Here is a 25120-nt window from a genome sequence, read left to right as displayed (position 1 = left end):
AGGTCTTCCAGGAGCCGGCGCTCCTAAACCCGCGTCCGGGAGGAATCTCTAGACGTTGAGGATTTCACTCTGTCCCTTGTAATTAACAAAGAGCCTTTTGCAGGGTTCATAAATGAGCAAATGAAACTTTGTCCCCTAAACCCTGATTCTGAATGCATTCTCTTTCCTTAACTCTTAGGGGATCTCGGTCTTGGAAAAGTTAGTGAGTCGGTGAATGGAGGAAAGCAACTCACAGAGAAGAGTAGGGTCCACTGGGTCAGCACAGGAAAAACCATTTTCACCTCCAGCCCTCCAACCCAAACACGCACCTGGGGATGAACTTGGCCTCGTCCCCAAGTCTCGCCTGGAAGTCCTGCCAAGCCTGGCTGGGGCCCACCGCGCCCCAGGGGGCTGCCAGCGCTGCCGCTGCCGCCCCCTCATCGCCCTCGTCCTCCTCGCTGTTCTCGGGATTGGACCCAGCCTGGGACTCCACGAGCGCGGGCTCCAACAGCCCGCAGCCCCGACGCCTCCCCCCGCGGCGGGCCCCGCGGAAGCCCCGCGCGAACTCCTGGAAGGTGATGGCACCGTCTCGGTCGGAGTCCAGCCGCTGGAACACAGCCTCCGCGTCGGCCGGCCGCACGCGCAGCTCCGCGCACAACGCGCTGAACTCCTCCCGCTCCAGGCGCCCAGAGCGGTTCGCGTCGCAGGCGGCAAAGACTGAGCGCAACCGGGCCAGCTCCTCCCGGTCCCCGTCCGCCTCCATCCCTCCCGACGGGGCGGCCGGGAGAGCTCCGGGACGCGAGAAGGCGCACCGTGCGCCGCGACTGCAGCAACAGCGGGAAGTTCGGAGCCACCTGCTGCCGGAGGGAGTCCTGTCGAGTAGGACTGGTCCAGCTGGTTCTGCCTCTTGCGGGAACGTCCGGGTGGCGCTAGGCGACTGCACCGGTTGAGGGCGGCGCGTTCCAACGTCGGCCTTGGGCACGGACCCCTGTCGGCTGCCTACAGGCCCCGGGAGCCGGGCGAGGGCGCTCCCTAGGGCGTGCACTGCTCTGGTGCGTCTGCGGGTGACTGAGCCCCCCGGTGCGTCTGCACCAGCAACTTTCCCTGCAGGGCCGGCTCCGCCCAGCCAGAGAGGAGGAGCGCGCGGCCCTGGTTCCCATGCCTCTGGGAGCCCGGCTGCGCTTTCTGTATTGGGCTCTGGTTTGGGGCTCCTGGAGTTGGGGACCCGGCCCGAACTGGGGGTGCGGGTGTAGCGTTGCCAGGTCCTTCGGCAAGAACTAAGTTCCCCACAGATAATGTTGCTGTCATGAGCGTGCTACGCTGACTCACTGGACAGAAAAGAGAAAGGTAGGGGTAGAGTTCCAAATTAATTAACGTTGTGTGTATTTTATTCTCTTCTAATTCCGGAATATTGATAAACTTCTGTATATACAAGTTTTCTTACAAATCGAGGGGCAAGACTGACCCCATCCTCTGATTTCACTGGCTCTCGTTAACGCGTGTCCCTCCAACATTAAGGTCCAACTAGTAGGTAAAACGCAATACAAATCACATAGATTTTCCAGATACCCACATCCAAATAATTTTTCTCAGTTTTTGTCTCTTCAATCTGAGAAAAAGTTAATAACCTAAATCATTGGTAGGGAGCAATATTTATGAGACTGGGATAGATTAAAAAAAAAAAAACCTTAAGGAAATGGCACATCCAAATGTATGTTCCTTTTTGATCTTAAACACTTATTTCAATAATGCTGTCATTCCTTTAATACTGTTTTATGGGTATAAAGTCTTTAAAATTCATTCATTTTGATCGTTTTTAAAAATTTTGCCCCTCAATTTACAAAAGACCTCGTTCTGTCATAAGATTTATGTAGCATATGTTTCTTACTGTGACTCTTACAGCCTGTGAAACGCATTTGAGTTATTTTTACTTTACTTACATTATCCGTTCCCTCCACTTTTTAGACTTTCTTTACTGCCATTTCTTTTGTTTATGACTCCATATTTCCATTCTACCTCATTCTGGATTCTCTTTATTGCTTATTACTTTGATTTTTTTAAAATATGATGAAGTAGGGGATTTGGCTGACACATTTCCTCAGGCTAGTGTCCTTAAACATAAAACTAAGTGCTAAACATCTGAGAAACTGTTTCTTCTTGAATAGTACGACAAACACCATCAACACTCACAGCCTCCATCACGCTGTAAATACCACTGGTAATGTCCATCTGTAAATTTAACTGGTAAATTAGGAGAAGCCCTGGTCTTAGCAATCTAATTGCTAAGTAAATATGTTCTTTTATTTTTAATCCAACTTTCATATTCTTATTTTTTCATTTTTTTATTGTTGTTCAATTTCTGTTGTTCCCATTTTTCCAATACTCTCCCCTGCCCTACCCACCCCCACCTGCCATATTCAATCCGACCCTTCTTTGGCTTTGTCCATGGGTCCTTTACACATGTTCCTTGACTTGACCCTTCCCCTTCTTTCCCCCACTATCCCCCTCTCCCCTCCCCTCTGGTTACTATCAGTTTGTTCTTTATTTCCATGTCTCTGGTTCTATTTTGCTCACTTGTTTCTTTTGTTGATTAGATTCCACTTATAGGTGAGATCATATGGTATTTGTCTTTCACCACCTGGCTTATTTCACTTAGCATAATGCTCTCCAGTTCCATCTATGCTGTCCTGAAGGGTAAGAGTTCCTTCATTCTTTACACAGCATAGTATTCCATTGTGTAAATGTGCCACTGTTTTTTGATCCACTCATTTACTGATGGGCACTTAGGCTGTTTCCCGCACTTGACTATTGTAAATAGTGCTGCTATGGACATTGGGGTGCATAGGTTCTTTTGAATTGGTGTTTCAGGGCTCTTAGGGTATAATCCCAGCAGTGGAATTGCTGGGTAAAAAGGCAGTTCCATTTTTAGTTTTCTGAGGAAATTCCATACTGTTTTCCACAGTGGCTGCACCAGTCTGCATTCCCACCAACAGTGCACTAGGGTTGCCTTTTCTCCACAACCTCACCAGCACTTGTTGTTTGTTGATTTGTTTATAATGGCCATTCTCACCGGTGTGAAGTGGTACCTCACTGTGGTTTTAATTTGCATCTCCCTGGTGGCTAATAATGCTGAGCATCCTTTCATATATCTCTGGGCCTTCTGTGTGTCCTCCTTGGAGAAGTATCTGTTCAAGTCCTTTGCCCATTTTTTAATTGGATTGTTTGTCTTCCTGGAGTGGAGTTGTGCGGGTTCTTTATATATTTTGCAGATCAAATTCTTGTCCGAGGTATCATTGCCAAATATATTTTCCCATATGATTGGTTCCCTTTGCATTTTGCTGATGTTTTCTTTAGTCGTGCAGAAGCTTTTTATGGAGTCCCATTTGTTTATTCTTTCTTTTATGTCCCTTGCTTAGGGGACATATTGGTGAAAATATTGCTCCGTGGAATATCTGAAATTTTCCTGCCTATGATCTCCTCTAGGACTTTTATGGTGACACAACTTATATTTAAGTCTTTTATCCATATTGAGTTTATTTTTGTATGTGGTGTAAGTTGATGGTCGAGTTTCATTTTTTGCATGTAGCTGTCCAGATCTCCCAACACCATTTGTTGAAGAGGCTATTTTTACTCCATTTTATGCTTCTGCCCCTTTGTCAAATATTAATTGACTTTAGAGACATGGGTTTATTTCTTGGCTCTCCATTGTGTTCCATTGATCTATGTGTCTGTTCTTATGCCAGTACCAGACTGTTATGATTACTGTGGCCTTGTAATACAGTTTGATATCAGGTATTGTGATCCCTCCTGCTTTGTTCTTCTTTCTCAGAACTGCTGAGGCTATTTGGGGTTGTTTATGGCTCCATATAAATTTTTGAAATATTTGTTCTATATCTGTGAAATATGTCATTGGTATTTTAATAGGGATTGCACTGACTCTATAAATTGCTTTGGGTAGTATGGACATTTTGATGATGTTATTTCTGATCCATGAACATAGTATATGCTTCCATTTGTTTGTGTGTTCCTTAATTTCTTTCTTCACTGTTGTATAGTTTTCTGAGTGCAGTCTTTTACCTCCTTAGTTAGATTTATTCCTAGGTACTTTATTTTTCTTGTTGCTATAGCAAATGGGATTTTTTTCCTGATTTCTGTTTCTGATATTTTGTTGTTGGTATACAAAACGCCTTTGATTTCTGAATATTGAGTTTGTATCCCGCTGGTTTGCCAAATTCATTTAATAGGTCGAGTAGTTTTTTTGGTGTAGTCTGTACTATCATGTACATATACTATTCTGTGTAACTATCATGTTTACATATATTGCTCTGTGTACACTATTATGTTATCTGCAAACAATGACAGTTTTATTTCCTTCTTTCCAATTTGGATGCCTTTTATTTCTTCTTGTCTGATCACTGTGGCTAGAACTTCCAGTACCATGTTGAATAGGAGTGGTGAAAGCAGACACCCTTGTCTCGTTCCTGTTCTTAGTGGGAAAGCTTTTAGTTTTTGCCTGCTGACTATGATGTTGGCTGTAGGCTTCTCATATATGGCCTTTATTACATTGAGGTATGCTCCCTCTACTCCCACTTTGCTGAGTGTTTTTATCATAATGGGTGCTGTACCTTATCAAATGCTTTTTCCACATCTGTAGATATGATCATGTGATTTTGGTCTTTCCTTTTGTTTATGTGATGTATTACATTTATTGATTTGCAAATATGGTACCATTCTTGCATTCCTGGGATGAATCCCACTTGATCATGGTGTATGATCATTTTAATGTATGATCTTTGTAATGTAAAAAAAATGGATCTGGTTTGCCAATATTTTGTTGAGGATTTTAGCAACTATATTCATCAGCGATATTGGCCTGTAGTTTCTTTCTTTGCCATGTCTTTATCTGGTTTTGGGATTAGGATGTGCTGGCCTCATAAAAACTGTTTGGAAGTCTTCCCTCTTCTTGAATGTTTTGGAAGAGTTTGAGAAGGAGAGGGGTTAGCTCTTCCTTAAAAGTTTTGTAAAATTCTCCTGTGAAACCGTCCAGTCCAGGGCTTTTGTGTGCTGAGAGTTTTTGATTACTGCTTCAATGTCACTACCTGTTATCTGTCTGTTCAGGCTTTCTGCTTCTTCTTGATTCAGCTTTGGAAGATTATATGTTTCTAGAAATTTGTCCACTTTGCCAGGTTCTCAAATTTCTTGGTATATAGTTTGTAGTAATTTCTTATAATCCTTTGTATTTCTGTGGTATCAATTATAATCTCTCCTTCATTTCTGATTTTATTTATTTGGGTCCTCTCTCTTTTTTTCTTAATGAGACTAGTTAAAGGCCTGTCAATTTTGTTTATCTTTTCAAAGAACCAGCTCCTGGAGTTATTGATCCTTTGAACTGTTCTTTCAGTCTCTACGTCATTTAATTCTGCTCTGATCTTGGTTATTTCCTTCCTTCTACTCACTCTGGGCTTTGTTGTTGTTCCTCTAGTTCTTACAGATGTAGGGTTAGGTTGTTTATTTGAAATGCCTTTATCTTTTTTAGGTAGGCCTGTGAACTTCCCTCTCAGAACTGCCTTCGCTGTGTCCCATAGGTTTGGGGCATTCTGTGTTCATTTTCATTTATTTCCAGAAACTTTTTGATTTCTTCCTTGAACTCATTATTAACCCATTCATTGTTTAATAGCATGCTATTCAGTCTCCATGAATTTGAATGTTTTTGAGTTTTTTTTCCTTGAGGTTGGTTTCTAGTTTCAGGCCTTTGTAGTCTGGGAAGATGCTTGATATGATTTCAATTTTCTTGAATTTGTTGAGGCTTGTTTTGCATCCTGTCATGTGGTCTATCTTTGAAAATGTTCCATGTGCATTTGAAAAGAATGTGTATTTTGCTTTGGGGGGATGAAAGTTTCCATATATATATATATAAGTTAAGTCCATTTGATCTAGGACACTGTTCAGTGCCACAATATCCTTTTTGATACTTTGTTTGGAAGATCTATCCATTGTTGACAGTGGGTTGTTAAAATCCACTACTATAAGTGTGTTGTCTATATCTTTCTTGAAGTCATCCAAGATTTTCCTTATATATTTGGGTGCTCCTATGTTGGGTGCATATATGTTTATAATGTTTATGTCTTTTAGATGGATTCTTCCCTTGAGTATTATGAAGTATCCTTCTGGGTCTCTTTTTATGGGCTTTGTTTTGAATTCTATTTTGTCTCATATAAGTACTGCTACCCCAGCTTTTCTTTCCTGTTTGCTTGGAATATTGTTTCCAACCCTTTACTTTCAGTCTGTGTAGGTCTTTTGTTCTGAGGTGGGTCTCTTGTAGGCAGCATAGGTGCAGGTCATGTTTTTTTTACCCATTCAGCTATCCTGTGTCTTTTGATTAGAGTATTTAATCCATTTACATTTAAGGTTATTATTGATAGGTACTTATTCATTGCCATTTTTCCCCTTTGTAACTGTATGCCTCTTTCTCTCACTCTTTTTCTTCAGGTTCTGAAAGCAGACCCTTTAGCATCTCTTGCAATACTGGTTTGGTGGAGGTGTATTCTTTTAGACTTCTCTTGTCTGGGAAACTCCTTATTTTGCCTTCCATTTTAAATGAGAGCCTGCTGGGTAGAGTAGTCTTTGTTGCAGTCCTTTGTTTTTCATTACTTGGAATATTTCTTGCCATTTCCTTCTGACTTGTACTGTTTCTGTTAAGAAGTCAGCTGCTAGCCTTAGTGGGGCTCCCCTATATGTTACTTCCTGTTTCTCCCTTGCTGCCTTTAAGATTCTTCATCTTTGAATTTTGCCATTTTAATTATGATGTGTCTTGGAGTGGGCCTCTTTGGGTTCCTCTTGATTGGGACCCTCTGTGCTTGTGGGACTTGTGTGACATTTTCTTTTATCAAATTAGGAAGTTTTCTATCATTACTTTTTCAAACAGGTTTTCTATCTCTTGCTCCTCTTCTTTTCCTTCTGGTATCCCTATTATACAGATATTATTATGTTTCATATTATCCTGCAGTTCCCTTAATCCCACTTTGTTCTTTTTCAGTCTTTTTTTCCTTTTCTTGCTCTTTCTGGGAAACTTTTTCTACCTTATCCTCCAGCTCGCTGATTTGATCCTCTGCTTCATTTGGCCTGATTTTGTTCTTCTGCTGTGTTCTTCAATTCAGAGATTGTATTCTTCATTTCCTCCGGGCTCTTATTGATAGTTTCTATGTCTTTTTCATGCTAATATAGTTCATGTAAGGTCCTTGTAGCTTCCCTGTAGTTTTTGGTAATTCTCATTGAGCTCATCAAGCTTCCTTATAGCCATTGTTTTGAATTCAATATCTGATAGTTTACTTGCCTCTATTTCATTTAGCACTCTTTCTATGGATTCTTCCTTTCCTTTCAACTGGGGGTTGTTTCTTTGTCTCCCCATATTTGGGGAGACTCCTCTTGTTTGCTTCTGCTTCTTAAGTTAGTCTGCTTTGACTCTCTGTCTTTGTGGTGTGAACTTCTACAGTAGGAGACCTGTGTGGTTCAGGGTGCAGTCTCCTTGATCTCCTTAACTTGATGCTCTTAGGATTGATCCCCTTTATACTGTTTATGTTGGCTCTCGTGATGTAATTAGATTTTGATTGTTGCTGGGTCATTCTTTTGTGGTTGCTACCCTCCAGCTGGTTGACTGAGGGTCACTATGCCCACCATGTCCTGTATGTAGTTGCAAAGCCCAGGAAACAAACCCATATCAGCAAAACTAACTCCCACCCACAATTCCACTATCAACAGCAAATGAACCAGGATTAATACGGGTGTAAAGGTATTAAGACTATTATAAGACAAGAGAGCGAATATGAGATGATCTACTGAAAGAAAATAATTTTGAGAGGGTAGAGGGAGGAGTACTAATAAAGTACTAATAAAGTAGGGAATAGGAGGAATGCGAAGAGAGAAAGTAAAATTTACATCATAAATAAAAAAGGTAATGATGAAGGTGGAATGGGGTAAGAGAAGGAAAGCATATAGTATTAGGTTTAAACAGAAATTTAAAGAAAATAAACTGAGAAAGAGAAATAAAAAGGAAAAAAGTAAATAAATAATAAAAGAGTAGGAACCTAATTGGGGAAAAGGATCCACCACAGCACTATCTACAACAAATGAGCTAAAATTAATGTAGGTGTGATGGGAATAAGAGGGGAAAAAGGAAAGAAAGAAAAGCTTAAGAGATGTCTAGAGGAAAGGGATGTGATTTTGAGATGATAGAGGGAGAGGGAATACTAAGAGTGAGGAACAAAATCCAGGATAACACAGGGAAAAATTAAAATTTGAGACAAAAAGAAAAATAAAAAAGGTAAAAACAGGGCAGAATTAAAGAGAAGAAAAAGAAAAAAATAAGCTAAGACAGGGAAAAATTAAAATTTGAGATGAGAAATGGAGTAGGAGAGGGGAACAGTAAAATCTGAGATTTGAAATACAAAATTAGTGAAGATCTAGAGATAAAATGGAAAAAAATGCAACAACAACTACCCTATCCATAACCAACGAGCAACGATTGCTAAAGGTGGAGAGAGACACGGGTATTTTAAGGGCGGAAAAAAGAATGTGAGATGACCATTGACAAGAAAATTGGTTTTGAGAGGCTGGATGGGGGAGAAATAATAAGAGTGCAGAATGGCAACAAGTTGTAGCAAGAGAGAAAACAAAATTTGAAATGAAAATAATAAGAGGAAAGAAGAAGGTAAAATGGGATAAGAGAAGGGAGGAGCAAAATATGTGAATTGAAATAAACTGTAATATAAAATCTAGTGACTTAATATGTACAAACTTGAAGGATAAGAAATGAATGTTAAAAAGCTATGCAGGAAAGAAAATATTGCAAATCATGGAGAAGACCACAGTGGATTTCGTCTCAGTAGCATCTAGTATTTACCACTGTTTTTTCTCTCTGGATCCGCCTCTGGTGATGTCACATGACAACCTCATCTGGGCTTAGGCAGCCTGTTCAAGACTACCAAGGATCTACTGTGTGTGTCTGGCTCCTTCAGTTGTTAATCTAGTCACTCTGCAATCAGCAGTCAGGCTTAAGCTCCACAGGGCAGGGAAGAATAATTCCTGTGAATGGGGCTATTGCTTCTCAGGCTGCTACCCCTCAGATGGGAGTGGTCTGCCTGAGCAGGATGGCTGCCGCAGTATGGGGGATGGCTCAGTACTGGGATCTCAGCAGCTACTGTCTCAATTCTTTCCCCAAAGCCTCCATCCCCAGTCTCTCCTCAAGCATCTCTCGTCCACTTTGCTGGAACCCAGGTTAAGTGGCTACAAATGAAAACTTAGGTGTTGACCCTTTAAATGGCTCTTTTCATCTTCAACTGTCCATCTCTGGCAGAGAGAGCAACCCTGCCACTTTTTGCAGCTGGATGTTATCTGTATACTTTTCAGACTGTGTGCTCTAGACTGGGGTTTCAACCCCACACTTCTCAGGAGGATCCAGCTGGTTACTTAAATATCCCTCCAGAATTTCAGCTGCCATTTGTGGGTGCCCAGCCAGCCCTCTCACGTCTCCACCGCATTCCCTACCAGTCAGGTTGTGCTCAAGCTGTTTCTTCTGTCTGTCCGTGGTTATAAGGCTTCTCTCTCGCTGTTGTTCAGTTGTTTGTTCCAGATGATTTCTCCACAATTTAGTTGTAATTCCAGATTGGTCCTGGGAGGAGGTGAGTGTAGTTTCCACTCACTCCTCCGCCATCTTGGATCTCCCCAGCAAATGTGTTCTATTCAAGTAGACAGCTGATACACGGACATGAATTTTATCATGAGTGCAATATCAATTGTTATTGATTTCGGGTGTATGTGCTTTCCTGTTTATTCTAAAGATTGATTTTTCCATATAAAGTAAAAAGTAGCCAGCTTGTAATGCCTTTAAAATTTTACAAATATACTTATTAAACTGAACCTTTGAAATATTATCATTATATTATTAGCAATTAATAAATATGTGTTTTTTAAAATACATGACTTAATATTTATAATGGCTGAGGCAGAAAATGCTTCATGCCTGCTTTTCTGAAGACTGCTCATGCAACTTCATTCCTGAACGCACTCTGACCCTTGCACTAATTTCTAAATTCTTATATTCTTTGGCCTGCTTTCCCTTTCCCCGAGCCCCTTCTTTGAAGAGTCATCAAGGAACGTGAATTATTCCAAATGTCTGTGTACATACCTTCTCACTTCCACTGATGTTAATCTACTCCAGACCTGATGTAATAGTTGTCTATCACTGTATAACAGCACAACAAACACTTGGTGATTTAAAGCAACAACCATCACATTTGTTCATAATTTCATTGTCATGAACTGGGGCAGGGCTCAGGTAGGTGATTTTTCCTCTGGCTTGCCTGGGATCATGTAGTCATGGTGGCTTCATTGCAGCTCCGTGGTCTTATAGGGCCTCACTCGTGTCTGGAAATTGGTGCTCGCTGTTATCTAGACCATGTGTCTTCAGGGGTCCTAGGTAGTATCATTGTAAACATCTTTGCTGTAAGATTTTACATAATTGGCTGTAATTTGGCCATAAAAGATAAAAGAACAGAAAATAAAAGAGGGACATGGAAAAAGAAATAATGAAGCATGAAAAATTAACAAAATGTAAAAGACTTTATTTCAAAAATGAGCCGTGGCTGATGTGGCTCAGTGGATTGAGTGCCAGTCTGCAAACCAAAGGGTTGCCAGTTCTATTCCCAGTCAGGGCACATGCATGGGTGGCGGGCCAGGTCCCTATCGGAGGTGCAGGAGAGGCAACTACACATTGCTGTTTTTCCCCCTCTTTCTCTTTCCTTTCCCCTCTCTCTAAAAATAAATAAGATCTTTAAAAAAAGGAAAATACATGGTTTTCAAAGTCATTCATTCGTACACAGTATTATACTTTTCTTTGGCTCATTGATTTGTCTCCTTGTTGGGCGTCACACTTTTTCTCTTTTTCCCTGAAATTTCTTCCTTCATTAAGAGAGGGATCAATTTACAACTAAAAAAACAATAATGCTCTCAAAGACTGTTATGAATTAGCTGCCGTCTCTTTTATATTTGCCATACCTTGGTAAACTTTCAGATGGTTCGGGAGGATGACTGTGCTTACCGAGGGATTTGCAAAAATGATGTTATTTTCTAGTACACTATACAATCTGGCTAAGATTTACATAATGTAAAATAGGGAGTCCTTTGAGAATTTTGTCCACAGAGAAATGAAACCAAACTGTCAACCAGTTACTCTATCTTTTAGGGTGAAATTGCCTCACGGACAATTACTTCTGCAGTGTAAAAGTTTGTAGCAAAAATGATTGCAGCAATGATGTTTACAGCAACACGACCAAACATGGTTTCCAGTAGACTAGGTCTTCACAGGGCTAGCGCGGGTTTTGTCACGTGGCAGCAGTGTTCTGACAGAGTAAGGCCAAGGGCACATATGCTTTTCAAGCCTCAGCCTGTGTCATGTTTACTGATATTCTATTGATCAAACCAAGTCACATGCCAGGCCCCACATCAGTGTGAAAGGGGACTAACTATACAAGGTCATGGACACGGGAGATGTAATTTATTGGAGGCCCTTACTATACCAATATACCATACCGTGGGTACGGGACAACCTCCAATACATTCTGCAGGTTCTTGCCCTGCCCATCTTCTATCCATTCTGCACAACCGTAGCTAGACAGTCCTTCTTACATACCAATTAGTCTGTCATTCTAGAGCTTAATGGTTCTTACTCGGTGGGAATGTTGTTCCCCAAGAGACATTTGGCAACATCTGGAAACAGTTTGGATGTAACAAGGTAAAAAGGGGGAGATGCTACTAGCACCTAATAGGCAGATGCCAGGGATGCTGCTAAATATCCTATGATGCACAGAGCCAGCCTCTCATAACAAAGACTTATCTGTCCAAAATGTGAATAGTGTGGAGGCTGAGAACCTGCAGCTAGCTCATAAACCCCTAGCGGTCTCCCAGTGAAAGCGAGCCAGGGGTAAACTCTTCATCTGGGTTCAAAGCCCTCTACAATCTGGTTCCACCTTATATATCAAACGTCTGTCCCTTTACTCTCCATCAGGGCTACATATCCCACAAGTATGACAATTAATTACATATTCAACTTCACAGCTCATTCCTATCGTGACAAAATGCAAATATCAAAGTTTCCACAATTTCATTGTGACTTATCACGTACAAGGACATTGCTTAGCGTGTATGTTAGCTCAAGTAACAGGCCAAGGAATGCTTTTTATTTTCAAGTCTTTTTCCTGGTTTTATTTTTCACATTGAAACTCTGATCCATCTAGATTTTATTTTGGATCGGGTGTGAATTATAGATTCAACTTTACTTTTTTTCTGGATTTCTACCTCATTGTCTCAACACCATTTATTCAACGCTCTCTTCCTCATGGATTTTAATGCCACCTTTAGCATGTACTGAATTCTGATACATGTTTGGATTTATTTCTGGGCTTTCTAGTCTACTATATTGAGTAATCACTCACATTTTGAAAGAACTCTTCAGCCTATAAAAAGATTCCCAAAGGAGTCCTATAAATACGGGGTTGCCTTTCATATTTTTAAGTGTTTGTTTATACATCATTAAGTAATTGACAGAAAAGATTGGGGGAAAGTAGGAAGGAGGCTTAAGACATTTGCTAAGAACAAATACATACTGACTGTCCATCTGAGGTTTTCTTGTAAATCAGTGAGAAAATAGGAGTCGATTTTTGGAAAGAGTAAGGAACTCCCTGTTTATCTAAAATGTGAGATGCCTCTACAACGCCTCTCACAGGTTACTGAGGAACGCCTTTGAATGTCCCCAGCAATACACTCAGGGGAAGGCCACGGTTACCAAATCCATCTAATTTTTTTTTCCCAGAAATAAAGGAAAGAGAGGAGAAGAAAGAAAGAGCAGGCATTTCTTTTCTATTTTAGAATCCAGAAACAGCCAGCAAGGAATCAGAGATAACAGAGTGGCCTTTGAGAGCCAAGCAGTTGGTAAGTAAGGAGAGCTTGCCCGCAGTTATCAGCATGACTTTTACAAAGATCGGCTTCTCTGGAGCTGCTCCAGGGTTTTAAAAATCAGAGATAATCGTGTTAAGAGTGTTTCTCAAAATAGTGAAACGATATTGAAAAGACAGAGTTTTGCCGTCAAATACATTTCCAAAACACAAATACATTTGGAAAAGAGTCCTACTGTATTACTTCTTCAGTGAGAGGAAGAAAGCTGTTTTAATCTAATATTTCCTAAATGCAGTTGACATGGAAGCTTTTGGGTTTTGTTTTGGTTTTGTTTCTGTTTCTGTGGGCTTTTCACAGAGTAAGTGCTCTTGAGAGCGTTCCTGGGGAAACGCGTGTTAGACAGTGACCAGAGTGATGAGTCGTGAGCAATTGCCCCCTGCTACAACATAAATTGGCTCCGGTTCCTAGAATGGGCAGTGAGCACCGCCCCACCCCTCCTCCTCGCCCAGTCAATGGGAACGGCTTTTAATGGAAGTGTGTTATGATCTGCCCTATAGGATTTCCTTCAGGTACAACAGCCATCCTCAGAGCCTGACGTAAGATTTTAGTTACTCTTGTCCCAGAAAGATCCGATAAGCCTGTTAAGATGAAACTAGATATCCAAGTAATGGCATTGCCACTGAGGGACCAATTAGTGGGTTCAGGAACTCTCTCAAACATATGCACTCCCACAAAAGCTTGAGTCTTAATTTTCTCATTATATCTACTCAGGGCTTAGTAGTCCTAAGAAAATTATAGGGAGAAAATAGAAGATTTTACAGAGAAGGGAGTGTCAGCAAATTTATAGTAGAGTGATTTACTTACTCTTTTTGTAACTATGATGAAAGAGGAAAGAATAACATGACACCCATATCTCCCTACCCAGAATTAGCAAATGTGAACATTTTATCATATTTTGGGATCTGTCTTTTTTTAAGATTTTTAAAAAGATTTTATTTATTTATTTTTAGAGATGGGGGAAGGGAGGGAGAAGGAGTGGGAAAGAAACATCAGTGTGTGGTTGCCTCTTGCGCACCCCCAACTGCGGACCTGGCCTGCAACCCAGGCATGTACCCTGACTGGGAATCAAACTGCCCGCCCTTTGGTTCACAGGCCAGCACTCAATCCACTGAGCCACACCAGCCAGGCCTGGATCTGGTTTGTTTTTTTGTTTTGTTTTGTTTTGTTTTGTTTTTTTTAATACAGCATTATAGACCTGATTGAACTTTCTCTTTGATTGCATATGGTTTTTGCAGTCAGTATATAGCATTGTTGTGTGTGTGTGTGCGTTGGCAGCTGTCAGACTTTGGTAAATCTCCCACTGTAAAAGCTTACATATCTATAATGCTCCAAACAGCACCAAACACCACCTTGCAAACCAGAGCAGAGTAGGTGTTCAGAACCAGAACTGAGTGGGAACCGTTGCCTTTCAAACTTCTGATCCCATCATGTGAGGACCAAGCAAAGTTCACATATCATTTTCCCACATTAGATGTATGTGTGTCTCAGACATGTTGCTTCTCTCAGTTAAGACAACAATTTGCATTTTGTTATATATTCAGGAAGTGGAAGCAGAGAGAAATGGAGTCTGATGAAAATACATTGATCCCGGTTCAACTTCTGGATAATAAAAACAGTCAACTCCGGTAAGCTGAAGGACCTCACAATGGCCCCCAAATTCCCTCCCCATGGTGTACACAGTCTGCATAATGGTCCTCCCCTTTTCTAAGCGAGCAGGACCTGTGAATGTGCTGCGATATTCACTCTTGTGGTTACATTATGCTATATAAGACTGTCCCAACCGACTGGAGTGACGTTCTCCTGCTGGCCTTGAGGAGGATGCCATATGGAGAGTGAGCCCTGTGGCTAGGACCTGAGGGTATAGATTTAATGTGGGTATAGATTGTGTCTCCTAGAAAGTCATGTAAATAGAATCATACAGTATGTACTCTTCCATCCCTGGCTTCTTTGGCTTTTTAGGTTAATTCATATTGTTGCATTTTTCAGTAATTCATTCCTTTCTAGTTATGAGTAGGATTACATTGTACATATAAGCTACAGTGTGTTTATCCATAACTTTGTTGATTGACATTTGGGGTATTTCCAGGTTTGGGCTATTGTGAATCAAGCTGCTATAATATTCCTGTTCAAATCTTTCTGTGAAGGAACACATGTGTCCATTTCTCTGGGGTAAATTCCTAGTAGTAAGATGCACAATAGGGATAGGTTTCACTTCACAAGCAACTGACTAAGTGCTTTCCAGAGTGACTGAAATTTACATTCCTAACAACGGTGTAAGAGAGTCAGTCCTAGGAGCTCCACAGCCTGGCCAAGCTTTGGTAGCAGCAGTCTTCTTTTTCTAATGCTAATGTATGTGTAGTGGTATCCCATTGCGGTTTTAATTTGCATTTCCCTGATGACTAATGGTGTTTCAGCTTTTCATATGCTTATCAGCCATTCTTGTGTCTTCTTTCATGAAACGGCTGTTCAAATCATGTGCCCATTTTCTAATTTGGTTGCCATCCTATCGAGTTGTAAGAGTGCTTTAAACATTCTGGAAACATGTCTTCTATCATACAAAAATACTTCAAAGATCTCCCATTCTGTGCTTTGCTTTTTCATTTCTTAATGGGTGTCTTTTGAAGAGCAAATGGGTTTGGTATGGATGAAATCCAGTTTATCAATGTTTTATTTTATGCTTAACATTTATTTTGGGGTGGCCCATCTAAAAAGCCTCTATCTAGAGTTGCAAAAACACTCCTTGTATTTTCTTCTAGAAATACATCAATACATCATTTATCACATCTGTGATATATTTTGTTATCTTTGAAAAAACACCGTCCTTTCTCTGTGTATCGCCTTCGTCAGAAATCAAATGATCACATCTGTGTGGGTCTAGTCCTGGACTTGCTGTTGTGTCCTATTAATTTGTATATCTAGCCTTTCACCAACACCATGTGGTCTAGGTTAGATTGCTTGAGAGTGAGTCCCAAAGTCAAGTAGAATAAGTACTCAAACTTTGTTGTTCTTTTTCAAAATCACTTCAAAATGTTTCTGGTCTTTGGTATTTCCATATAAATTTTAAGATCAGTTTTTCAATTTATACAAAACTATGTCCTGGCATTGTAATTGTGTTGAATTTAATAGATCAATTTTGGGAGCATTAATATCTTAATATCAAGCCTGCCTACCAATGAACATTTTGTATCACTTGTTTATTTGTTGCCAACATGTGAAAATTCAACTGATTTGGGTATTTTGATGAACATATATCCTGAGATCTTGCCAAACTCACTTATTAAATATAGTGGCTGTTTGGTCAAATTCTTAGGATTTTCTCCATACACACTTATCATCTGTGGAAAGAAAAGAGTAGTTTAATTTACTCATTTCCAATCTGTAGGTCCTTCTTAAAATTTTTTCCCACTTTATTGCACTGCTTTGGACTTCCAGTACAATGTAGGGTTACAATAGTGAGAACAGATATCCTTGCTTTGTTCCCAATCACAGGGGGAAAAGCATTCAGTCTTTCACCATTAATTGTGTTGCTAACTATAGGTGCCCCCTTTTTTGTAGATGCCCTTTATTTAGTTTAGGAAGTTCTCTTCTATTCCCACATTGCTGAGAGTATTTATTATGAATGGATTTTACTTTTCGTTAGATGCTTCCAGAATATATTTAGATGACCATGTTTTTTCCTCCTTTAGTCTGTTAGTGTAGTGAATTATATTGACAGATTTTAAAATTGTAATCCAACTCTCACTTTCATGTGGTACCAGGGCTTCTTCACACGGTCTCTCCCTCAAGGCAGTCGGACTTCTTACATGGTGCCTCAGGACTCCAGGAACAAGTGTTCAAAGAGTCTTGGACCAAAGCTTCACTGTCTCTTACAGCCTAGCCTCAAAACTCCCAGAATGTTAGGTCAGCCACCTTCAGTGGGTCCAGCTAGTCGCCCAGGCCAACCTAGACTCAAGGGGAGGGTAAATAGTCACCACCTGTCAACAGAGGAGTGGTAATTTGTGGCCATCTTTACTCTGCCAAGCCTTACTTGCTTTGAGTTTGGCTTCATAGTACACCTTTGTTGTTGTTGTTTTTTCCTGTATCTCTATGTGTTTGAAGTGGGATGGGATATTTCCCACTTTGGCTCAGTCCAGATATCCTCATCCTCTGCGTTAGACCTTAACTTAGATATCATTAGAGATTAGGGCTTTTTCCTAAGTACCTCCTCCGTATCTATTGCACATGGGCCCTGCCATTCGGCCATACTGTTTCCCAAAGGTTAAGCACTATTTTTTTAGACTCTATAGTTTCTCCATTCTGTTTCCTCTGCCCAGGATCCTTTCCATGTTTTGCCCAATACAATCATATTTAATCATTTAAACACCCTTCATGTGGTAGATTTCCAAATTTTAGAAATAAGAAAATTAAATCTCAGATTGAGTGGTATGACTAACATCACACAGCTAATAGAATGCTATTCAAACCCAGACCAGCTGATAAAGTTTGCTGCATGCTTCCCTTCACAGTACCTGTAGCAAATGCTATCTTGCTCTGCCCCCTCCCCTCAGATCTCCTGTGCATTTCCTCCTGACAGTCAGCCCTGTGTCGCTTGTTGGAAGACTGCCCTCCGGCTGCCCGAGTTTGCTTTGCCTTTGTGTCCAGAGAGCCACAGGTGCCTGGCCATTTGTATTTCCTCTGGAAGTAGACCTTGAACAATGGATGGTGTTCAAGCTCCCTTGCCCTCTGTGTAGAACAGCTCTAAGCTGACCTGCACAATCTTCAGCAGTGGGACTCAGACAAAAGTCAACCTACTGGGTGATGTCGCTTGGTATCAGTGTGGCACTATAGTTTATTCTCCTTCCCTTTCCAGTTCTACCTGCCCTGGTTGCCTAACCTTCCTCATCTCAGTGTCCAGGTAACCCAGCCAGAGGCAATACGCAACTCCTTCCTTTAATCTCTATAGAGGTTCAGTCCAAGGGCATGTCATTGTGTGCAGTTTGTCAAAGGACCCTGTGAGATACATGGGCTACCTAGACACCACTGTAATGCCCTGGCGCCAGTCCTGAAGAAGCAACACATTTGACATTGTTGTAGTACATGTAAAACCCCTGTGCAAGGATATGAAAGAGAAAATACTCCTTCCGGAGTTACCGTACTTATTCTCTCATAGTTCACTGAGTGACTGCAGACAAGCACATTGCAATGTACCAATTAGTAACCTCAGGTAAAAGTTTAAATACATTATAAACAGACACTGCAAATAAACAAGAAAATACCAATACTTAAAATATTATGTCTTTTACTTTATCAATATTAGGGAGAGTAATTTGGCATACAAAAATGCATCATTTTGATATCAGATGCCAAAATTTCACACATGCAATTATTCCTTGATTATCTGTCTTCATCTAAACTCAAAAAAAATTTATCTCACTTTGGAAAATATTCTAATGAATATTTAACTAAGTAGATTTTTCAAAGTCCTTAGGGCTACTCAAGCTAAAAATTCTATTTTCCTGAAACTGTTAGCAGGTAAGGGCAGAAATGTCATGAAGTATTTTGACTCTTTTGTAAGTTTCTTTTATTTTGAACAGGTCAGAAGTGATGGTATAGCCATAAAAATGGAGAATCTTCAATCTAAAGGAAAAAAGGAAAAGATAAGACCAGATTATGTGGAGGGGATACAATCGAGCCCAGACTCTTAGCATGATAAATACCTGAAAAGTCTATAAAATTACCTAGACTAACACTTTGTGTTTCCCAAATGAGAAAGACAGCATCCGACCTGAGAATAACATGCATATTTTCTAAGTTTTCATGTTAGTGAGGCAGTGGTGAGAATACCTGAAATTAAAGACCAGTTGTATTCCGAAGGTGAAGGGTAGTGGGCCCTACTGGAAAGAATAAAGTTTTACAGGAGCACGGTCACGCCCACTCACTTTCATGCTACACCTGAGCCGTTGCAACAAACATATATGACCCTTTACAGAAAAAGTTTACCAACCGTGCTCCATATGGAAAAGTAAGGGAAGCACGTCTCACTAATCTCGTAGCACAGGTTAACTTAATGCATTGGACAGGAATCTCCTTATTGTCAACCAGTCCTCTACCCTCAGTGTCTCTAAAAATTCTTCAAACCCAATAAAAAACATAGTAATTCAACTTCCATGGAAAAAAACTGGAGTCATCACAAGGGAATAGTGGTAGGGTGGAGGAAGGACATGGAAATTCTATTAATGGTAACTTATTTAACATTTTGAAAAATAAGAAAATACCAAGTGACCAGAGTCTTATGCCATTTTTTCTAATAGTTAAAATTTTCAATTTCTCAGAATTTTAGAAGACTCCTATGACGAATTTTTCTTAGAATTTATTAATTTTGTTTTTAATGAAGAATTACCAGGACTTCTTCCAGAAAGCAAAAAGGACAGTTTATCTCATTTTGCCTGCTACAACTATTAGGCAATTATGTTGATTTTAATGTTGGTAATATTGGAATGCTAATTATGTCAATATTTCCTTGTTATTAATTTACTAATTATTTTAGAGCTGCTTAGGACACACTCAACTTTATATTCCCAAATTTATATTCTAACAACAGACAGGTCATGTTCGAAGACCCCAATGGATTTCTTCAGAGGGAAGCCTATGAATTTGATCTCAAACACTCAAAAATCACTTTTAGCTCCAGGGAATGTAATATGTGCATTGTTAGCTCAGAGTTACATTTATATTCATCCGAAATAATGGAGAACTGTACATTTCTACGTGGCAAGAAAGTTGTTCCCAGTTCTGTAATATGAGATGTTAAAATATTAATCATTTTTAAGCTAAAAAGATTAAAGCTTCTGTTCCCAGAAGTACAAAATGAGACAAACTAGATCAATCAGAAAGAGATCTATGAGTATAAAATTCTAAAACCATTCCTATTGCTCTTGAAAACATTATAGAATTCAGTATTCAAAGGATGAGATATTAAAATAAGGCTCTTTTCACCAATACCCTGGAGTCACAGCTTAGCAATGAACTAGGACACTAATATTTTGCTAATGTAGTCATTGGAAATACAAAATCAAGACTTCTAATGATGTTACATGTATTCCTTAATTTGCAAGTCTTTCGTGTTATGGAAGGTGGATGAATAAAATGGAAAGCTAGCTTTAAAAAACAGCAAGTCGCATTTCCACCATACAGAGAAATGGTAGAACACATCATTCTTTGCCCAACAACACATTTGTTGAGAATGCCACACGTGTAGAGATGATTTTTTAAAAACAATGTATATTTCATTATGTCTTTTAAGCTCTCAATTCCTGTTTTCCAGTAATAAATTGTTAATTTTTATAAGATATTTATAAAATTTTGTAAGCTATTTAGCAAATTAAATTTCTGTTCAATTGTTTTGTTGGTTTTGAAACCTAAAACGTCCCAGGGCTTCACGTAAAAGTATTTGTTCTATGGACTCTCCCATTTCGTGAAAGATTAATTCATTATGAAAATCTTAGATTTCACTCAACAACCTCAGATTTCACAGAGTAGACTAGGACTAATGAAATCATTTTTGAAATGGTCACTTCAACTCTGATAACTCCTGAAATGTTTTTCTTTCCTTAGCTTGTATAATTAGCAAACAGGATTCCGAAGGCAGGGCCAATGGAACTGAAAGGTCGTTCACGTAAGTTTTTCCAAATATTTTCTCATGACATTTTTATGAATTACATAGTACAAAGGAACTAATATATTCCCTGCTATTTGAAGTCATGAAAACTTGAGTTAGTCTTAAATGAAGTCATTGTTTTCTGGAAAATATTTAATGGTTGCTAGAACTGTGTTTAAAAAGGGAGGGAAGGGGGGAAACAACCTGAGGACTTATAAAGAAGTACAAGCCAAAGCACAGCTAACATCAAGATTTCACTTCACTTCATGATGACACAAGACTAAAAGAGACACAAGTGGGCCAAATCATCCTTCTCTCACCATCTACAGTTTTTGCCAAGTTTTTTTTAACCACATACAGGGTGACTTTCCTGCAGAAACTGAGTTTCACATATTCCAAACTAATATGGCAATAATTAGCCAATGAACAAACTCTAGAAAGGAAAAAGAGGACAAAAAGTTATTAAAATAGGTAGTTAAATATACTTTTCACAAAGTTTTAAAAAAACTCAACCCTCAAATTTACCCTGACCCTGCATGTCCACTAACCACTCCCCTTCCCTCCTCGCCTACAGCTCTTGACATCCCAACTATGCTGAGATGCAAATGGAACTTCCTGAAAGAAATATACACGACGAACACATCAAATTAAAATTTCCAGACCATAAAAATCAAGCAAAAAAGTAAACATGACAGGGCAAAGATGTAAAGATGTCAGAGTTTTATTCTGAGATTCTTAGAGAAATGAGTATAGTATACAAATCCAGAGAATTATTAGTATTATAATTTTGATGTGTATTTAATAATAACTAGATGAAAGTAATCATGATCTTAACATCTAGCACCAGAATTACTCTCAGAAAAAACTCTAGGGTGTTGGTGAAAAGAGTTGACTCTTATTGACTCTTGTGGGCAGAAAGAATCTGCAGAATAACATGTGGCACCTCTGCCACTTTTCTTGGATAGGGATGGATTTTTCTTCCTCCTCACTGGGAGAGGAGAGAGAGAGGAAAGAAAAATTAAGAGTGGCTGGAGCCAGCAGAGTGAAGTTGAAGGACTCATGAAAGTATCTTCATTGCTGTGATGTAAGCCCTTCCTGGGGTCCCTTGAAACATTTTTATGAAGTTTATTTTGCTCACAAATGCACTAGAAGAAGAGGCCATCTTAACATTAACTGTGTGAGAGGGAGAAGTTGCCCAGGAGGCATGAGAACGATGGAGGGAATATCAGAGCACAAGTCCCACCCAAATTTTTTAAAAACCAAGTGGGCATGCGATTTTGATAATCTTAAACAATTGTTTGCCAAGACCTTGAGAGTAAAAAAGCTTCTGCCAGGACAAGGGATCTCTGTATAACCTAAATCACTAGTTCTCAAAGGATGGCTCCTGGACCAGCAGCATCGTCATCACCTGGAAAAAGTGTTAGAAATTTGGGGGACTTCACCCCTGACCCACTGAATGAGAAACCCCAGGGGTGGGGCTCACCACTCTGTTTTAGTAAGTCGTCCACATGCTACATTTGAAAATCACTGATTTTGAACAATAGTTCACCTTGGCCACATATTAGATTCTCCTGTGATATGATGATTAAAATATACCAATGCCAGGGAATCATTCTCAATGATTCTATCAACCTAAACAAATTATGCTTCTAAGAAACAAATTGTTAAAAATTGGTTTATAGGCAAAAACATCAGAAGTCTGTTAAGCAACACTTTTAATTAGCCTTCTGGTTGGATTTTTAAAAAAATAATGTAACAATTCTGACAAAAGCCATGTTCAAGATTACACTAGGGGGACCCCAAAAAAACACCAGAATTGTCTTCTGGAGGGCAGGCCCCTTGTAGTACAGGCTTTCCCCGCTAGGTGAGTGGTCTAGGAGCCCACCTGTGGCAGTGCACCAGCTGACATTGTTGTGAGAGGCTGCGTTCAGCTTCGGTGAATTTTTTTGGGAAAACTCAATGCATTTGCCCATTTCACGATGGGTGACATACAGGCATACCTGCCCACACCACACTGAGTGTTCAGCAGTTTTTCATGAAAAATGGCATGACCCCTGGCCCCCTGACTTTTTTTCCCCTCCGGATCAAAGAAGTCCTCAAAGGGAAACATTTTGCTGATGCAGAAAAGGTGAAGCAAAAAATGGCAGAAGCACTAAAAGGCATCAAAATCAACAAGTCCAAAAGCTGTTCTGAGTAGTGGAAAAAAACATCTTGGTAGGTTTATTGCATCAAATGGCACGTACTTCGAAGGTGACTGAAGTTTAAACATGTAAGAATAAATACACAGATTACAGTAGCATTACCTTAGTTTGTGCTAGTGATACAGGTCAGCCATGTACAAGGGCAGTGAGGGTTATAAATGTGTTTCTGATTTCCTACAACTTGATAGTACACAAGAATATGGAACCGCCCTCACCCTCAAATTACTTACAGGACATGTAAAACCTGTCTGATTGCTTGAAAGGACTAAGGCTTGCAGGTATTAACATTATTCTAGCAGCTGGTGTTGCTGATAGATTTTTCACACGCATTTGCCTGGCTTGGGCTAGTACTTGCGTGTAGTACTTAACAACATTTCAGGTCATAGTAAGGACCCAGGAAAGACAGCAAGTTTATTTGGTGTAGGGCTGCAAGCTCATGAGTTGATTCTGAAAGGACCAGGGAAACTCCCACCAGCTCCTCTTTCTGCATGACTTTCAGGTAAATGATCACTTAAGGCAGCAGCTCTCCAAATGTGGTTTCTGAACTGGCAGGAGCTTGTTAGAAACACAGATGTGTTGGGCCACCCAGAACCTCTGAAGGTGGCCTAGTGATTTGTGGTTTAACAAGCCCCCGGGGGACTCTAATGCCTCTCTAGTTTGAGAAGCGCTGACATCAGGAGTCTTTCTAATCACATCCAGGTCACTTCTGTAGTGCGCATAGGCACAAGGCTTCTGGGTCCGTGATTACATCTTGGATAAGTGAGTTCATTACTGAATAATGAAAGTTTAATCATATATTTCCCAGAAGCAACAAAATAATAAAATACCTCTTTAAACTGATAGCATGCTTTTAAGACATATTTCAAAACCAATTCATATTAAAATTAATGAGTTATTGTGAAGTGTCTGAACATATGGCCTATTAAGTTACTGCCCCATCCATCAAGACAGGTTAATTTGAGTTAAGGAGTCTCTCTTAAAATGACAAAGGAGAGTGAGTATTCAGATGTGGGATGTGTTTATGCTATGTATTTATGGGTGTTTGAGGGTGTATTTGTGTATATGTAAACAAAAGCCAGAAAGAAAACTAGCATACCACAGTGTGTAAGAAATATAAGAACATTTTATAAGGAAATAATTAATTTTCTAGTTATCTAAATAAATATTTATTAATTATGCTATAGCCAAGTAACTCACAGTCCACTGGAACATAATGTGAGATATGATCTATGCTAAAGAGAAGTCAGATTTTACTGACAATTATCAATATGGTAAGAAAATGTGTACTTCAGTGTCAAAAGGCCTTCACCTTTTTGCAGCCTGTGTTCTTAGGACCAGTCCCTATACCTCTCTGAAGCTCAGTTTCCTCATCTGTAAAATGAGGAGATTGAATTTAGGGAGGAGTATGGTGTCTGATCAGAAGCTATACCTGAGATGGAAACCGAGATGGAAATGCAAGAGATACTTTAAGAACTAGAGTCTCGGAGAAGAGGAAACACTTGAGGTACAGTCAGATACTAAAAGTCTCAGATACAGTCCTTCACTGTTGACTACTGCAAGATTGGATGGGACATACAGGACCCGCAAAAATGGTGGCCTAAAGAAAGAAAAATTAGGGAGGCATCAACATCAAAATCAAGGGAATGCTGCCCTTCTACAGTCCTCGGGGAATGTATTTGAGATGATGCTCATACCCAAGAAAAAGTGTAGTTTCCCCTGGAATTCATCCCACCTCAGGATGCCAGCAGAGTGACTGAGTGATTGCCGTTCAATTATGACGTCTTTCAAGTGCCATTGACCTCATTGCCTGTTCCCCACTGTTATTCTTTCACAGAGTCTGATCTCCAATCTGATTACCTGACCCTGTATCCTCATCTGTTTCCAACTAATATTGTCAGATCTTCTAATAGCAAAGCTTTGATATTAGTCCCAAAAGATTCTATTCAGCCTTTACTCTCCTGCTTTAAAATGTAAAACGTACTGTTATTCAGGTATGATGAAGCCATGAAAAGGGAGTTTGTTACACTCACAGTTCCCAAGAGAAGGGGGCGTGCCGCACCAGGCTGGGCCACATGGGGAAGCTCCGGGTCAGTCAAGAGGCGGAGAGAGTAGAGGAAAAAGTGTGCAAGAGCTTTATTGTGGTTTCCACAGGAAGAGATGGGTGAAGCAGAGTAAGCCGGCTTAGGATTGGTTCATCGGAAAAATTTCCGTGGGCTCTGGGGCATCAGGGCTGCCCCTACTTGTCTGGCTCCGGGCCCTGTGGTGCTGGAGTGTAAGAGCTCGGTGAAGGGAGGGG

General features: G+C 40.1%; 1 protein-coding gene and 1 long non-coding RNA gene across 8 annotated transcripts in view; one reads left to right on the top strand and one right to left on the bottom strand.

Moving 5' to 3' along the window:
• RASEF (RAS and EF-hand domain containing) overlaps positions 1-890 on the bottom strand; it is a 69528-nt gene extending 68638 nt beyond the window's left edge. For both annotated transcript variants that reach the window (XM_024559927.4, XM_024559928.4), the window contains exon 1: positions 309-890. In XM_024559927.4, coding sequence (XP_024415695.2) covers positions 309-742 — 434 coding nt within the window. In that variant the 5' untranslated portion in view covers positions 743-890. The remainder of the gene's footprint in view (positions 1-308) is intronic.
• Positions 891-921: 31 nt separating this feature from the next.
• The window catches only part of LOC139440909 (uncharacterized), a 126228-nt gene continuing 102029 nt past the window's right edge, over positions 922-25120 (top strand). For 2 of the 6 annotated variants that reach the window (XR_011651198.1, XR_011651204.1), the window contains exons 1-2: positions 1100-1326; positions 14529-14612. This is a non-coding gene — a long non-coding RNA (uncharacterized lncRNA). Of the gene's footprint in view, positions 1327-14528; positions 14613-25120 lie in introns of all 6 variants that reach the window. The other 4 variants (XR_011651202.1, XR_011651201.1, XR_011651197.1 and 1 more) reach the window with 4 other exon arrangements.

This window comes from Desmodus rotundus, chromosome 1 (genome assembly GCF_022682495.2).
Source record: "Desmodus rotundus isolate HL8 chromosome 1, HLdesRot8A.1, whole genome shotgun sequence".
Taxonomy (NCBI): Eukaryota; Metazoa; Chordata; class Mammalia; order Chiroptera; family Phyllostomidae; genus Desmodus; species Desmodus rotundus.
The sequence above is the reverse complement of the archived record's forward strand: the minus strand, read 5'-3'. Positions and strand labels throughout refer to the sequence as shown.